This window comes from Polistes fuscatus, unplaced genomic scaffold, assembly GCF_010416935.1.
Source record: "Polistes fuscatus isolate 324 unplaced genomic scaffold, CU_Pfus_HIC Scaffold1, whole genome shotgun sequence".
NCBI classification, from domain to species: Eukaryota; Metazoa; Arthropoda; class Insecta; order Hymenoptera; family Vespidae; genus Polistes; species Polistes fuscatus.
In genome coordinates this window covers 10,895,897-10,915,186 of record NW_025112997.1, presented here as the reverse complement: position 1 = coordinate 10,915,186, position 19,290 = coordinate 10,895,897, and the positions used below count along the sequence as shown (strand labels likewise).

At 28.1% G+C, this 19,290-nt stretch overlaps 1 protein-coding gene across 1 annotated transcript in view; it reads right to left on the bottom strand.

Moving 5' to 3' along the window:
* The window catches only part of LOC122514476 (cilia- and flagella-associated protein 43-like), a 75,067-nt gene extending 57,054 nt beyond the window's left edge, over positions 1 to 18,013 (bottom strand). Inside the window, exons 1-7 of the mRNA XM_043631382.1 lie at positions 17,929 to 18,013; positions 17,691 to 17,862; positions 15,978 to 16,237; positions 11,251 to 11,590; positions 4,229 to 4,574; positions 2,254 to 2,636; positions 221 to 478 (exon numbers count right to left, since the gene is read on the bottom strand). Of these exons, the coding sequence (XP_043487317.1) occupies positions 221 to 478; positions 2,254 to 2,636; positions 4,229 to 4,574; positions 11,251 to 11,590; positions 15,978 to 16,237; positions 17,691 to 17,862; positions 17,929 to 17,954 (1,785 nt within the window). The 5' untranslated portion in view covers positions 17,955 to 18,013. The remainder of the gene's footprint in view (positions 1 to 220; positions 479 to 2,253; positions 2,637 to 4,228; positions 4,575 to 11,250; positions 11,591 to 15,977; positions 16,238 to 17,690; positions 17,863 to 17,928) is intronic.
* Between the last annotated feature and the right edge of the window lie 1,277 nt (positions 18,014 to 19,290).

Here is a 19,290-nt window from a genome sequence, read left to right as displayed (position 1 = left end):
ATTATATGGTTTGGAATGTAGATGTTGTTTTATATTACATATTATAAAATAAGTCATTAAAAAATATTTTAAAGTAACATGAAGAATAACCAAATTTTATATACAGCAGAAATGAAGATATTCTTTTTTTTAATTACACTACAAATTAAATTTACTCAGTTTTATATCATTAAAAGTTGGTAATTTTCTGTATAATTTAGCCCGTGAATTGTTATTATACCTTTATTTCCATTCGATGTAATTGTTTAGACAAGTATGGTATACCTATAATATCTATGTTTCTTTTTGGACCATACTGTAGAGATTTAAAAGAAGTTAGTAGGTCTATTACACATTCTATATTTTTTTCAAGATTGTCTCTAAGTTTACATGTGTATAATATCAATTTATTTCCTATCATAACATTTTTATTTGTGATTAGGAGGATTAATATTTTGATGGAATTATTTGTTTGATCGTAAATAAGAAAATCGGCTATCTGTGGAATATGACCAAGTAAATTGAAATCTTACAATAACATTATACAGGATGTTCCAAAAGTTATCAATCAACCAAAAGAAGATTGGAGAAGGGGATGAATTTTTAACAAAAATCAAGCAAGTTATCTTAGTAGCTGCGCTGAGTATTCATTCAGGAAAACTTTCAATTACTGATCTACGAATTTTACAGAGCCATTCGATATTTCTTTACCATTTTTAAAGTATAACTCTTGTAGCCAGGGTAACAATAAAATTTTATAAGACAATATGAAAAGGGAGGGAGCATAGAGATAAGGAGAGAGTGTGAGATAGAACCCATTATACAGATTTTCCTATCTTTGGTCTCCTCTTTGTGCGTGCGTTCGTATACATGTCACCATTAACCCTTTCGCTACTACGGGCGACTATAGTCACTCTCTATAAAATGCCGTGTATTTTACATACGACGAGCGTATGCAGTTATAGCACATCAAATACCCTACTCTGGACGTGTAGTTTTAGTGTATTGTTTCTTTCAAACAAAAAAATGTCAATATCAGCAACAAAATGCATCAAAAATTAATCTCGGCAACTGACAATCGGTCTCTCGTACAAAGTGCAGTTTTGTTGCTGTATGTTGCAGCAGCCCGTTCAGTAGGAGTACCGCCACAAAAACACGCCCGTAACGAAAGGGTTAAAGGAATAAATGGTCTTTTTAAAGAGTTTCCTCGTTCGTTTAATTTGTCTGTGTCGGCTTCAGTTGCAGTTTTTAAGCAGCCTGTTTTACGGTTATCGGATTAGTTGTGTTGTATTTTTGATTATGCTAAAAATGAATGCAAAAATATGTCAGAAGTGTTGCAGAAAATAAAAAGCGTCAGAAAATATCACAACTGTTAGTTAGATAGAACGTGTTCACAATTTTCGTGCCCGACAAAAGGCATTAAACAATGATGCATCAGCTGTTCAAGATACTAATTCTTGTAAGTGTTATTTTGTATTTATTAAATTTTAATTATTATAATTGTTTAATAATAATTCAGTTACTAAGCATAATCACAAAATTTTAAATTGTGCAATTGACAATTTCACTTCAGTAGCAACAGACGCTTATATTAAATGCCAGGATGAGAACTGAATAAACAACAATTTTATAAATACGGTTCCAAATATTTTCAATAAAACACGTAAATTATTAAATTTCCTTATTATTTTTTTTTACTCGCTCTCTCTCATCTTTTTTTCAACCTCATTATCTTATAATAAGTATATATACGAATCAATTGATTTTGTTACAATCATTACTTTTGATTTGTTCAAATCATTGTCAATTACAGCTGTTAATACTTTCTAAATGTGCAGATAGAACAATTTACTTGTGGCTGGAAAAAATGTTGTCAGAACCTTCTAATATATTCTATTAAAAAACAATTTCTCCTTCACATCATTTTTTTTAAATAAAAGGTAGCAATATTCAACCCTCTATAATTCGAATTTGTTACGTGACTATAAAGCAATTTATTATATATAATGTTAGACCAACAAATATCAACTTATAAATACAAATAAACAATTAATTAACAATTTAAAAAAATATTAGATTTACTCCAATATGTTGTTAGAATTGATAATCGCAATAAAGAAACTTATTTGTTATCAAAGAAATATTATGTGGTTGTACTTTGGGAAAAAAAGTCAATTAAACGCAATCAATCTTGATGTATCAGTATGTGTTAAAAATTAATTACAAAAATGATTAGAAACTTAATAAATGGTAGGTATTGGATAAACTACAAACCAAGATTTTTGTTGTAGTAAATAACTTCCCCTTTTGATTTCTTTTCGTTTGATCAAGAACTTTCGAGACACTTGGTATATACGAATGAGTATTTATTATTACATAGTGATTTATTTGATGTTTTTTCATGAATATTCCGACAAAGCTCGAGTCACCCTGGTTCAAATTTTTGCCAATGATAAAAATACGTCCATCACGAGAATTTGCGATACCTAACAATTTTCCTTCACTAGAAAATTTCATTTTATCTAAAAACATTTTATGCAGGTGGAAACATGTTAAAATTTTCGGTGTATTCGTGAAGACATCAATAAACAAACAATTTCCAGTAAAACTGCTAGTGAAAATGATCGGCAGTTTGGGATGTGCCTTTGCACAAACAACTGAAATATATAACAAAAAAATTATATGTTTATGTACTTATGTATTTGGTCAATCTTCAAGTTTGTTCGGATTTTAAAACAATGCAAATAAAATAAATTATATAATAATATTTTAATCAATGACGTATATACCTTTATTATCTACAACTTCCATAAAAATTTATCTTATAAATAAATTTTTTATTTCATTTTTATAAACTAACTCCAATTGGAATACAAATAACTGACAACTTCTTTTTCGATATCATCTTTATAATTCATTCTTTACTCGTTAACTAATTTTTTAAGGGCTAAAAATAAATGATCACTTGAGATAGTATCATGAGTGTAAGGTGGATAAGACAAGAACTTTTAATCAGAGGCGGCTCGTGCTCAAGCATTATGAAACTACAGAACTTCTAATTTTTTTTTATTTAAAAAAATATTTATTATTGAGTAAAACAATATGTTTATAGATATGAATGAAGAATATTTGGGACATTTATTTAATAAAATCTTTTGCAAAATGTGTGCTTTATGCTCGGGTTGTCGTCTTGATAAAATTTAAAACTATTATTAATTTCTATTTTTTGGGTACTTTTTTGAGTAAATTGTTTTTAAATATGTTTAAATAGAAAATTGTATCAGCAATGCTATTAATAAACACCAAGTTTCCATTTCGATAAAACGAGGTTTAATCCAAGAACATTGCTAACTTCTTCGAATTTATTTTTTTGTATTTATTTCTTTTATAATTTTTAATATGGATTTTGTGAATTTAGAAAATAAATTATTTACATTGAATCACATAATTATTCATACTCCCTGTCAATTTAAAATAACCTATATCTTTTTATAATACAATATTACAAAATTTTTATATACAAAAATATATTTCAGAATTATTAAACATTAAACTGATAAAAATTTGATTGCAAAAGAACATTTTATTATAAGAGAAATAAAATTACACATAATTGATAAAAAAATTGATCTCACAAGACTTGCTCAATCGTTTCAAAAGTAGTATAAAATGCAAAGAAAGGGCAACCAAGTCTTTTTCCTAAAATTTTTACAATTTATGTTATAACTTTTGATTAGAGCTTTAAATGACTTTGGTTTATGCAACATTTTTATCTTGATTTTGAGAGTATAATAAGCTCACAATGTTTGCGCTCACAATAATTTCGCACGACTAAGTTTTGATTATTTAAGTCAAATTATATTTCTCTAATAATAAAATATTATTCTGTTATTAAATTGATATCAATTAAAAAGTTTATTAATCCTTAAAAGCGTTTCTGTGTATAAGAATTTTTAAGCTTTATATCACAAGGAAATATCAATTATTTACAATTTATAACAAGTCCGGGTATGAATACTCTTGTGACTTATTGTATATTTTTACTAGAATTAAATAACTACTAATTGTAACACGATTGTTTTATAAGCAAACAAAATATAAAATCTAAAATTTTATCATACTGTAGTGTCCGTATATTTTTCGGAGTCATCGTTATCCATATTATCTAAATTAGAACAAACTTTACGACTGTTTTGATACTTTCGGATTAATAATATTCTTTTAAATAAGGACATAAAATGGAACTGACCTTGACCGTGTAATTTCAAGGCGAGTTTACTCTCAATCTTTCCTGTGAAGGGATCAATAATGTTTAAATATTGAAATTCATCAATAGCAGCGAAATAAGTTGATCGTGATGCTATCACTAAAAGTTCTTTGTATTTAACGTCATCCGTATAAAGTATTTCTAAACGTGGAACATGATCGTTTAGAACACTAATCTCCGTGATTCGTCCACACTCATCATAAATCAATACACTGTCCCTTTGATTATGTGATTTTGCTCGAACAGGAAGTGAGTGTTCCTTATTGTTTAAAAACCACAATTTTTGCCATGATTCCATGGAATCTTCATTAAAAAACTTCCTATAAAACTATAAAAAGAAATCTTGCTTAATCAGTTTATTTCAACAATTTTCATTTGAAATAATTTTTTTCTTATTTCATTATTAATAACATTAATAATTATTAATACATCATTGACCGATCTTAAATATAATAGCTTATGTACACACAAGCAACTTATGTAATTATTAAAATATAAAATTTTACATATTATTTATAAAATAATATTATTTATCGTGCTTGATAATATTTATTTAAATTTTAATATAATCTACTTCTTAGAAATTTAAATATTTTAATTTTATTATAACTGCAACTAGTCATGTAACCATACATTTTTTTTAAATCTTTATCTGCGTACCGATAACATACATCATTTTATAATTTTTATTATATTATTACATATTCATTAATTTTTTTAATTAATATTTACGATTAATTATTTTTCAGAATTATAATTTTTATATCTTTTCTGCAACACTTATATTCCTACATCATACCCTCCTTTCCTACTATCTTTATTTAAATAGAAATTTATCGTACTCGGTTAAAAATTTCTTAAAATTACATACAATAATTAATTCAAAATTTTACTTTGGAACCATCAGCCCTAAAAATTGTATTTATTATAGCTATTATAAAACTCTCTTTCATATGTATAGTAATCGGCCAACAATGTTTTACATAAAATTTGTAATTGGCAGACTGCGGTTTTTTATGCAAAAATATATTTTAATATGCAATTATTATTTTGAACATTGTATATATTTTACATACTTTGATCATGTATTATATGTATGTTAAAAACTTGAATGTTATATTTATTTTATTCTATTTTGTTGGGATCATAGATTACTGTAACGTGTCACAAGTCAAAATAGGTATATACAATAGTTCGTACCTATAGCTTAATATTATTACTACTACTAATTTGAATTTTTCGATGTATAAGACCATTAAAGTGTCAGTTAATTCATTAAGTAACTAGTTATTAAATAAAGTTACTAGGCGTTTTAGGAAAAGTGTATACAAATTTTTTATGCATTTTAACTAGTTGTTTTATGAAATAAATAGATATCATATGAAATAACGATAGGCGTCTAGTTTTTTGTCATGACTCTATTAGGAGTGGCTGTTTAAGACTTGGTAGCGAGAAATCACTTATTACAGCAAGTTTGACTTCCGTGACATTTCGAGTTGTACAACATCACTTTTATAAACAAAGATACTTCTTCAAATTTAAAAGTAATTTTTCGATGTCTTGGACTTGAATTAACTTACAGTGCTTCAACAACCACAAATTCTTTGATTTTTATCGATTAGAAACCTTAGCACATTTTACTTCCTCTTCAAGCTTTTTATACTTCGCTGATGGCATTCAAACACTGTTAGCATGACTGATAAATCTTTCAATTTTTCAACGAATTTTTTCTAAATCAAATCCATTTCTGTGAATTATAACCTTGATACATTGGCGGTTTAAAGTTTATAGAACAGCGCGATAAAAACATTTGTTTTCAAAGTGTAGAAAAAAATTAGAACGGATAATTAATAATAAGAGCATTTCTTATAAGCAAAAACTAACTTTAAAGACAGATCAAATCTCAATTTCATATTTCAACCACTCGCCTCTCGTTAATATATATACATATTATCTAATGAAATATATAATTCTACCTTATTTCATACTTTATCCGATCAGTATTGTTTTTTATGTAAAACATAGTTATTTCATGAATTGATGGATTTCACAAAATAATGGTAACATATATAAACAATAATATTATTCTGTAAGTGATAAACTTAATTCCTATCGCTCACTACTAGAGGATATCGATTCTAACATAAAGCGTTTAATGTTACTCTAATGGCCGTTTCCAAATGTTTGCATGCTATAGTAAAAATTCATAAAGAAAAAAAATAAATGGCTACCATATATTTTTTATAGTCGAAAATATAAAAACGGCAGGAATTAAGTTTACCTCAAGTTTGTATTAAAGAAAAAATTAGTGAAATATGAAATAAATTTGTTTTTAACATATCTATACATATTTAGATATTCTTCGTTGCATATTTGCATAATTTACAAATATGCGTTTTATATTTTTGGAATATTTTATGTGCATAAAAATTCGTAGTCTGCTGGTATTCATAAGGGTATACTAATATAGTAAAATCCCATAAAACGCAATCAAAAGATTGTTGGAAAAGATTTATTCGTGATATTAAAACTTGTGCCCTCCAAACCCGAAAGGGGCGGAGTAAAGAATAAATAAATAAAATATTAAAACTTGTGTTTCAAATAAAATTGTTGCAAATTAATTGTGAAATTCTGCCTAACTACATAAAACATAACCGTTGACGTAGTTCTGTGACATATTATTCTGTGTATTAGAAAATTTATAATTTTTACTATTTTAGTTAAGTTAGGCAAATAAGTACAGAGTAGAGTAAAATGCTTTCTTATTTCTTTGTATTCCAATGTTCTTTATCTCATAGTTATTTTTAATTCATATTTTTAGAACAGCAATTTTACTACTTATTTATAATTAGATGTAGAAATGAATTCAGTGTCATAAATAAATACTAAATATTTTTTAAAAGAACCGAATTAATTTCTATATATAATATTTTAAAATCAAATAAAATACATATTACTTTCGGTTATTTTAAAAAAGAATTAATCACTTCACGCATGGTTGGTTTGTGGTCAATTTAAATATCACTTTGGACTATAGAAACAATTTTGTTAATTCTGTACAATTTTAATTAGACTTATTTACCCATAATATTCTCGATTTTAGGAACAAAAAAGAAAAAATATAACGGAAGCGATACTTTTTTTATGATAAAGTTTACATTTTTAAAAAAAATTATCAAATGTTACATTTACTTGTATTTTACGCTTAATTTTCTAAAAATTTAATGATAAATAATATATCAAAACACGATCTTGTTTGTTTCGGTCATCCAAATTGTTTAAAAGAAAGAATATAATTCTGATATTCAATCTGTGTATACTTCGACAATTAGTGGTAGTATGAGATAAACAAATTGCCGTTACGGCAAGTTTGAATCCATAATGTAACAAAACTTAAATTTGAAGCTAAACTTAATCAAAAATGGTAAAAATTATGCCATTAACAATCAACCGAAATCTCGAAGACTAGAAACATTGTCAGAGTATATGGATACTGATGCCTTTAACACTAGAGATGACGCTACGAAGAAACAAAAATTCAGTCCATCAAATAGTTACCTATCTCTATCTGACCTGGACGAACCACAAGAGAAATGGCTGAGCAAAATACCAGTAAGAAACCAATTTAGCAAACTACAAGAAGTAAAAGAACTTCCAGGGAAAGATACAACGAATAGGATATAACTCCACAGCCAAAACTCACGCCAATACATATAGAAGCTCAGATCATTGTACCGCTAATTGAACTACTGAAAGAAATAGCTAAAGATGAGTACACATTGAAGCAATTAAAGGACAATCATGTCAAAGTGCAAGTCAATACTTTTGATACCTACAGAAAAATCAGTAAGGCCCTAAAAGAGAAGAACGCAAACTTCTATACTTACTAGCCAAAAAAAGACAAAAGTTATAAGATAGTATTAAGAAGGATGCATCCCAGGACAGATACTAGCATCATAATCGATGAACTAAAAAAATAAACAACCAGGGAAGACAAAAAAACAATATAACTAAATATGATACAAAGCAATCTCTGCCGCTATTCTTCATCGACCTAAAACCGAATGACAACAACAAAGATATCTACGAAATCAACAGGATGTTTAACACGATAGTTTTCTTTGAACCTCCCAAAATAAAAAGAGATATTCCTCAGTGTATACGTTGTCAAAGTCACGGACATACCAAGCACTACTGTAATAAAACTTCAGTATGTATTAAATGCGCAGGTAAACATTGGACTTCGAGCTATCCACATACATGCGAAATAAGTAACGTAAAATGCTTTAATTGTCAAGGAAATCACCCTGCAAGCTACAAAGGTTGTATAGTTAGGAAACAGATACAACAAGAAATATATCCCAAACTGAGGCACAAAACAGCTACAGAAAACTGTAATTAATATAATGAAACTACCTCTGCCAAAATTATAGCAACAATTCCTTCGAAAATCCACAGCTAAATCCCAAAACTAGCAATAGAATATATGCAGAAGTAACTCATACTGCATCAGAAAGAAGCTACTCCGAAGTGACTAAACGAGCACATACAAATACAGAAGACTTAAACACAGAGTAGACATCGGACATTAAAGAATTATTGAAACAATCAATTAAAAACACCGAAATCATAACTACAATAACAATGAAGCAAAATTCTATTATAAAACAAAAAACGCAACAAATTACCACAATGCTAAAACTATTAACAAATACGTTACTTAACAACAAATAATGGATACGCAAATAAAAATAGCTGTTTAGAACAGCAATGGATTACAACAACAAATTCAAGAAATAAAAGTATTCATATACACGCATGACCTAGACATTCTACTCGTTTCCGAAACTCATCTCACAGACAGACACTATATAAATATTCCATACTAGACCATGTATGACACAAAACATCCTTCAGGTAAAGCGCATGGTGGAACTGCCATAATTATTAAGAACGAGATCAAACATCATCTGCACAATAATACAGCCCACGATTACCTTCAAGCAACCACAATTACCTTAAAAACTCAAGGCAATTCATTTCAATTCTCTCGGCTATTTATGCACCACCAAAATTCAAAATTTCAACCGAAGAAGCTTTCGATAAAGTGTGGCATCACGGATTGTTACAAACAATCAATAAACACTTTCCACACTCGTATTACAAATTCTTAAAATCTTACCTTTCCGACAAACATTCTATGTAAAAATAAAAGACACTCATTCGAACATCAAACTAATCATAGCTGGGGTTCCGCAGGGAAGTATCCTCGGACCAATTCACCCTTCATACAGCAGACATACCAATAAACGCAAACTGCACAATCTTAACATTTGTTGATGACACAGCAATGCTTACCATAAACTAGTACCTGCAACAAGCAATTCAATCGTTACAAAAACATATCAACTCTCTTGAAGAATAATTACGTAATAGGAAGATCACGGGAAACTTTACCAAGTGTAAGCATATCATGTTTACTGAAAGTAAATCAAATACCGAAATTAAAACTATATAATACAGAAATTCCGCAAGTAACGACGGTCAAATATTTGGGACTACATCTAGATTCTAAACAAACATGGAAAAAGCAAATAGATGCCAAAATTGAACAAATTTGTCTAAAAAGAAGACAAATTGCTTAGCTAACTGGCAAAAAGTCTAAATAGCATAGAGAAAAAACTAATAATCTACAAAGTAATAATAAATCCAATCTGGACCTATGGAATACCGCTATATATGGAATACCAAGCTCGAGGCTCAACAATCCATAATCCTACGCACAATCATGAATGCTCCATGGTACGTCCGTAATGAAGGAAGGACTTAAACATTCCCACGATAGAAGAAGAAATAACCAAGACAACCTGCAAGTACGAAAGAAGAATTGATACACACATAAACCCGCTAGCCAACGATAACTACAACTTATATATCCCTAGAAGGCTCAAAAGAATCCACCAAGGAGATCTAGAAATTAAATGAAATTAATGACACAAAACTGAAATTAATGACAATAGCGGCGCTATCTCATTGGAGAAACCGTCCACGTGCTATCTTTTTTCACTTATATAACAATTTACTAAATTTCTGCGGAAAAATTGTAAAGAAGTATGGAGTAAATAAAAAAAAAAAAAAGAAAAAAGTTTTGGTAATTACGAAAGATTCGAGCATTACGAGATGAGCAACCGTTTTGCTGGAAATAAATACGCTGCCGAATATCATCTGGAAACTCTTGCATTTTTTATTGAAATTTTCATTTCTTTGGTTTTAAAGGTCATCCAAAGGTCATGGTATACTAGTTCGTTGAATTCATATTAATACAAGCTATAATACTGTAAAGTCAAAAATACTGAGTGCTATGTAAAAAAGTAAAGATTGCCTTAAAAAACATTAAAAAAAAAACACGGGTGTGTATACTTATGTACACACATAAAATTTATACTTATTTGGTGTAAGGAAACAAAATAACAAATAATTAAATTTAAAAAGGTATAATATAAACACTCAGTATTCAATGTTAATATAAAAAGTATAGAAAATTATGAGTGTGAATAATGTAGACAGCAGACAAATTTAAAAAATGAAATACTCATAATAAAAATATAATTTTTAAATTGTTAAAAAAGCGTGTTCCAAATTCTCATATCAAGATACACATTCTGGTATTTGTATTATCCCACTTTGTCCTACACGAACAAGAGAACTTACAAAAATTAAAGAAAATACTTTTCTAATTTTTTTATTGCGATATAACGCGGCATCACATCTTAAATATTTGAATTAATTTAATATAGCAATTTATGTGTAACATCATGCCTTTCATATATTTGTATTACTTAAAAATATTACTAGACGTGTAGTCACGTCGTTAAGTCTTAAGTAATTAAATTTAATTTTAATTTTATTTATTTTGAGTCCTTTATATATATATATATCACGAAATTCGTTTCGGACGCATCTTTCACGTTATATGGGATTTTACTGCATTTAATAAAACGTACTGCTATTTCATTTAGTAGAGTATTCACAAGAAGTAAACCATCTTTAAAAGTAACGATGAAAGGTAAACGATTCTTGTGCGCTTTTGATTTTGAATTTCCTTCTATGAGAATGTTCTGACTACTACCATCAGCACTCATCGACCAGACTTTGCAAAATTCATCGCAGAACAATAGATTACCATCAATTGTCCAGCAAACGGACGTTAATTTATTTTCTTGGGATTTGATTTTTATCGGATATAAAGTAACGATCTTCGAACACACGCACATTCGATAAACAGCGAGCTTGCCAGTGATTAGTGCAAATTGCACTATTGCGTGAGGCGAAAATGGCGAACATCTAGAAACATAACATCATGAACAAGACAGGACTATTATTAAAAAGGGAATGCTTATGCTAATATGTGTCGTTATAGAAAATATATAAAACGATGGAACCTAGACAGAAGCTTATCTTGTGTTGGTAGAATTCTAAAATTTTATTTTTTATTTTGCATTTTTCCGTAGTATTTTGTATTCCTCACTGAGGCACCAAGAAATATTACACAATTTTCTTATTCTTTTAATTGCATGGGTAACTATTTATTTGTATAAAGCTGGATTTTTGGTAGTTGTTATGATAAAATTTAAGTATCGCGCAAAAATCATTTTAGAGAAGGAAATGAGGGTAGCTACGTTTTGTTTAATCCCCGGATTTGAAAAAATGTGTGACGACCAATAGATTCATTCATCCTACTAATTATTATAAGTAGTTGTATTTGTTCAATTACATTTTTTTATGATAATATGTGTTTTATTAATTTGTTTACCTAACTCTTATACAAAATTATTATCTATTTCATAAAGTGTCGGTGTAAACACTTTTCGTTTTCCTTGTAACCAAATATTAAATATCCTTCAATATAATTATTATTATTTTTTGTAAAACTTAAAGACTGATCGCTCTGTTTTCTTATTGTAACTTTTTCTCTTTACTTAAATTGATGCTAAGAAGAATATTTATTTATTTATGTGTATAGATATTTTTTATATTTGATTAAATTAATTAATAGATAAGATATTCTTCTATTAAAAATTTCTATAAATATACTATTAACTTTGAGCGGCCTCACTTTTCTATTTCGCGCAGAAGGCCTACAGTAGCACCAAATTTCGAAAACGTGGACAAAACTTTTTTTTTACTTTTAACCTGTGGAATACGTTTAGTAGACGTTGTAACATCTTTTTCAACCATTTGTTATGTGTAAGTGCTCATGCACATCCGTAAATTATCAGTTAAAACGTAAGCGTCGAGCGCATCGCATATGTGAGTCGCTGTTCTCCGAAAATAATGGTCACTTTAAACGCACATAGTACTTTAATATTTGTCTCATTTCAACATATAAATGGAATCTTCGCCTGATAATAAGTATAATTGAATTATGTTTTTAAACATGTGTGTGTGTGTGTGTGTGTGAATATAATATAAGCTAATAAAAAATAATTCTAAAAAAAAAACATTTTTTTAATTTTACAATTCTTAAGAATCAAAATTTCATTTTAAAATTTTTTTAACATAAATTATCTTTTATTTTAAATTAAGTATTTTGTTAAAAAAAATAAATTCAGATTCGTAATCAGCGATCTCAAAAACTCAAATATACTAATTTTACAAAACATTGTATCAATTTGTAATTTATTTTATTTCTAAAAAAAATCATATCAGATTCATATTTAATGAGCCCCAAAATCCCCAACTTCGTAATTTTCAAAAAAATTAAACTACAATTTCATTTTTTGGCCTCTTTCTCAGGGTGTGCACAGGGACAAATGTGTACCATAAAATGTAGAAAACGATATGATAGTATGCGCCCATAAAACTATGCGTGTATATGTACGTGTAGACGAATTATTTAAGAAAATGATCCGCTCGTCTAAGTAACAAAATTATTGACATTAACATTTAACTGTTCGCGTATACTTAAATGAAAAATTGCTGTTACGATATATTAGTCGTGAAACAACTCGTGATCAGACTTATTATCATTAACTGCTAAGAAGCTCTGATCTAACCCCTTGCGATTTGTTTCTATACAGTTACATAAAAAATTAACCATTTTTTCTACCACTGCGCCCGCTAACATTGAAAAACTCAAAACGAGAATAACCGCAGCTATCTTAACCGTATAATCCGAACATGCAGTATACAATAGAATGTAGAACGAGTTTGATTACCGAGTAGATGTCGTTCGGGATTTTCATGACGGTCACATTAAACATTTATGAAATTATGATATTTAAAATGAAATTTTACAATGTATTTTTTGAATTGATTGGTCAATCAAGATTTAAAAAATTTTTTTTTGTAAATATAGTTTTTGAAAGTTGGGGCATTTTTTATAATAACATTCTATAACATTCTATAACATTCTATAACATGACTATATGTACATATTTTTATGTCTCCATAAAATAATTTCTTATATACAAAAACAATTATTTGCTTATCGTAATAAATTTATGATCGAAAGAGTGGTGTCATGTTTTGGTTCGGATAATCGAATTTCTACTATACTGCGAGAAAGCCAAGAAAATTAGTGCTGTTTTTAGATTTGTATATAATTCATATTTTTTCTATTAATTAAAACAACACGAATTTTCTTAGTTATCTAACATTATATGTATGTAACATTATACAAAATGAGTCTCCAAATATGACAACTTCAAATAACTTGTAAGTTATTCATTGTAAGAAAAAACTTTTTAAAAAAAAGTTGCATGATATTTAGGGGGATATACACTACTTTAATCAATTATTTTTATCTTACTTTTTGTTGAGATATTAGGGTCATTTTCAGTTTTAAATTAAATGTTTAATATCTATTTTTGAATTCGGATAAATAATTAAATTCTGTGTAAAAAAGTATTATATAAAGTTGAACTTAAAATTAAGAATTATAAGATTTATTCAGATTCGACAAAAAAAAAACGATATTCTATTGCATTTAAAAAAATGAAGGTTATCATAATATCTCGACAAAAAAGATAATAAAATTATATGTCCCTCTAGATACCATGCAACTTTTGTTTGAAACATTTTTTTGTACCACGAATAATTACGAATTATTAGAAATCATCGTATTAGAAGACTCATGATGTATACTCGATTCGTGTTCTAGTTCTCGGTGTATACAGACATAAGAAACTGAGCTCTGAATCTTATTTTGATTACATTGTGATTACTGAGGATAAATACAATCTTAGACCGTTACAGTTAATACCATTTAAATCAATCAGATAAATGAAATAATAAACCCTTTCGCATATCCTTGACCAGGATATGTCAGCATCAAACTTGTTGCCACCATGGTAAATAGTTACTTCACCCAGACGGGTAATTTCCCCTATACACAAAAAAAGATAAAGAGAAGACGACGGCAATAATAATAGATTTCAACGATCTATAGGAGTAGAGCCAACTTCTAACAAATTTTCGATTTTAAGTTCAAATATGGATATAAAAATACCGGAAGATCAACCGACATCAAAAGTACCTCCGCCCCCGCCAATCTATATCGACGATGTAATAGACATTCAATCATTAACAAGATGTTTGAACGAGGTAGTTAAAAAAGATAGCTATAAATTTGTCAATAATAATCAGATCCGTGTCCTACCGGCTTACCCTCAGATCTACAGAAAAATAACGAAAATTATGAAATAAACAAATGCTAGCTTTCATACGTTTCAATTGAAACAAGAAAGGTGTCGTTCTACGCAATGTTCATCACTCTGTTGATCTTGATGACCTTCAGAACGAACTTCAAAAAGTCCTAAACATAGGCAATAATAGACACAGAGTTACACATAACCCAATGTCTATGTTCTATATCGACTTGAAGCAAAAACAAAAAAATAATACAGTATATAATATAAGTCGTCTAAATAATACTATAATTAAAATTGAACAACCCTTAACCCTTCGTTACTATACGTTTTTTTAGTACCATCAAAAATTACTTATAATTCTCACCTAGAATTGATTACATATTCTTCTTTTAATAAAAAAAAAATTCTGTGTTTAATATTACTTACATAAATTATCTCATGCCCAAGTTCTTGAAATTCGTCCTTTAGATTATCAAAATCAACAGAGTGATGAACATTGCGTAGAACAACACGAAACGATCGTATTTGCTTCAATTATAAAATATTAAAACTAGCATTAGAATATTTTAATAATCTCGTAATTTTTTCATAGGTATCAGAATCAGCTTGTAGAACACGAACCTTGTTATAATTGACTTTAAATTTATAGGTTTCTATTTTCACCACTTCGTCCAAACATCTTGTTAAGGATTGGATATTCTGAACTTAAAATAGCAACTCTGTTAGCAGTTGAAATTACTCCTACTTGTCGTGGATGTCCATTATTACTGCTGTAGTCTTCCCTTGGTTTGTTTTTGCTGATGGGTGTATTTACACGTTCTAGAGAAGTAACTATTTGCCATGGCGGAAACAAATTTGATGTTGGCATATCTTGGTCAAGGATATGCGAAAGACTTATCTCCATTTACCTGATCGATTTGAAAGGTATTAACTGTAACAGTTTGTTATCGTATTTATCCTTTATATTCACAATGTAAACAATATCTATACTCAGAGCTCAGCTTCTTACGACTGTATGCACTGAATACTCATAGTCATGGTTTGATTGCTTGTTAATAATTATTAAAAGGAATACTTACGCGATTGTTTGAATAAGGTCTTTCAGTTCGGTATTTATTACAAATACTTTATCTCCAGTTTGCCATTGCCAAAGAACAAGTTGAAAATTTGGAAAACTTGTCAATCCTAAAAGATAATCAGTACCAGCAAAGGTACATGATAAATACCCGTTCGATTCTTCCATGTTTGTACACGATGATATTTTCTGAATTCTTGGATAAGTGAATACTCTAATGGTAGGATTAGAATGTTTATCTGCCACGGAGAATACCGGCACAGTCTATATAAACGTTAGTTTCGTGATTTTGTTAATTATATTGCTTTCATACGATGTATTTGAATTAGTAATTTTGACAAAAATGAATGTTAACCGTCAGTAATTTTTATAATACGTTTATACGATAAGGTTTTCGATTTAATCATTAATTTTGTAGAATCAATGTAAGCCGTCTATAATATTACTAGTACTTTTATATATGAGATTTTTTTACCGAATCTGTAGTTTTGTTGAATTAATATCAGCCATCTGTGTTATATTTATATCCAAAAATAATTATAATACAGGTTGAGTCATTAATTCTTGCCACCAAAATAGCTCCTGAAGTATGATAGTAAGCAAAAAAGTTTATAGAACCAAAGTTGCATTAAAAATTCGGTAGTATAACATGACGTCAGTTTTTTTTTGATAGGTGTAGTAACTTCTGAGATTAAAAGGTTAAGTTTATTTTTTTTAATGAAATGCTATATTTTATTACATATTTTCTGATAGCAGTTGTCATGGTGAATCCAACAATATACAACATTAAAGTATTTGAAGATCAATGAAGGTCGTTTAACCCTATCGTTACGGCAGTCCGCTTCGCTGGAGTAATGCTACAAAACATAGCACCTAGCGTATACTCGATAACCCGCATGTCGAGCGCCTCAGTAGCGTTACTCCAGCGGAACGGACTGCCGTATCGATAGGGTTAAACGACCTTCATTGATCTTCAAATACTTTAATATTGTATATTGTTGGATTCATCACGACAACTGCTATCAGAAAATATTTAATAAAATATAGTATTTCATTAAAAAAAATAAACTTGACCTCTTTTAATCTCAGAAGTTACTACACTTAGCAAAAAAAACTGACGTCATGTTATACTACCGAATTTTTAATGCAACTTTGGTTCTATGAACTTTCTTGCTAACTATCATACTTTAGGAACAATTTTGGTGGCAAGAATTAATGACTCACCCTGGATATTATATTATTGTTTGATTATAACGAATCACATTGTAAATACTTAATAAAGTAAATTTTCTTAAAATTTACTAATACTAAAAATACATAATTCGTTAAACTTTATTAGACGTAAATTTTTCTTATCTTTAAAATGATATACTACAAGCTAGGAAGTACTGCTTAAAATTTCCAAATAAAGATGGTTGCAATAGAAAGGATAGAGCATAAAGTTTTATAAATATTGATTTTACACTTGTCTTTTCAATATTTAAATTTAGATACTTTTTCTTAGATTAGATAAATTTTAATACGAAAGCAGTATGTGCTTTACTATAAAAAACCGCAAAATTAATTAATTCGGTATCATGTAAATGGGCAGTAACGATTGACTTGGATACGATCAAATCAGAAACGTGACCCGTTTTACACAAATGGGTAAATGGACTTCCTATAAAAAAATAACGGTAATAATTCATCTAAACGAGAAATAGAACAAAATCGGTACCGGATGTCCTGATAAAGTTGATACGCCAAAGCCTCTAGTCTGATCATTGAAAATTTCAATTTTATTTTCCCTTGTGTTCATGTTGAAAAAACGAACGTGCAAACCTGAAGCTGTTGCAAGGATATCTTTTCCAACGAACACGAAATCACGAATTTCTCCAAATTTTACCCATCTAATTATGGAAATAAGGATTTTAGTATCATAAACGCAAGAAAATAATATTAAACGATATACATACTTCGTTTGTGTTATTGAATAATCCATGTTTCACAATTATATTATACAAGACAGTTCACAAAGAGAATGTTTTGAAGAAAGTGTTCTCCTATTTTAACTCGTACATAGGTTGCTTAGAAACTAAACTGAGCGTCATCGATTAACAAAAAGGCTAAATTAGGCCAAGTTATATAGAAACTTACTAACACTTTTTAAGAACAAAATCCAAGTTAAATACAATATGAACCCTATATTTATAATTTTTATGAGCAAAAAATTATTGATCAAACAGATTGGTAGTTGTATAAAAATAGCATAAGCAATACATAACTCTGAGAGAGAGAGAGAGAAAGTATAGTATAATAATTTTTACTAAATATATATTATCTCGAAAGTAAAGTATAATCATAACTAAAACAATTTTATCAGATTTTTTAAATAAAGCTAATATTAAAATATAAATTGCTAATAGACAACTAATGATTAACAGCAATAAAATTATTTAAAATATTAAAAAAAAAAGAATCATACCTCCTTGTTGTTAAGTATAATATATTTTCTAAATAATAATTTTAAAATAATAAATTTAAAAAGAAAGATATTTAATACATAAATTTTAACTATATGAATATTTTTTTATAAATATAATTTAACGATATTATGACTAAATGACAAACTTATATCACATATAAAACTAGAAAAAAATTTACAAGAAATAAGAAATTTTATTTCATCAAACTTTGAAATTTTAACGAAAATTTAAATTTATTTTTAAAATAAAATTATTAAAGATATCGACAGCAACAATATATATCATCTTAACTTTGATGTGAATAAAAATAGAAATTTTAATATCCAGCAAAATAGAGACAATTTTGAATGGTATTAATTAGACTATCAAATATTCAATAAGCAATTAAAAGATATTTATAAAAAATTATTACAAAAAACTTAATCGAAATAAAGTTCATTTCTGTATAAATAAGTTCAATATCAAATTGGTTAGTCCATTATAAATTAAATTATGTCATAATGGGCTATTAATTTTATAGGGAACATAATCAAAAAAGGATGCTTTTTTATTATGGAGCGTGCTAAGTTTTTTCTATTTGCAAACGTTTATATTTTTTTTTAAAATCAACATTATTACACAAGCAATATAATAAATATTTGTAAATAAAATAACACACAATAAATAACACAATTTAATCTGTTGATATGCTTGAGATTATTCATTTTTTAGAATGATGTTTTATTAAGAGACTGCAAAACTGTTGTTTCTTAATCGAAAATGAGCGCGTAGTTGCCTCTCGTGAAGAAACAATACAAATTCATTCGATATTACATCATCAGTTTTCTGCGTAAATATTTTGCGATATGGTGA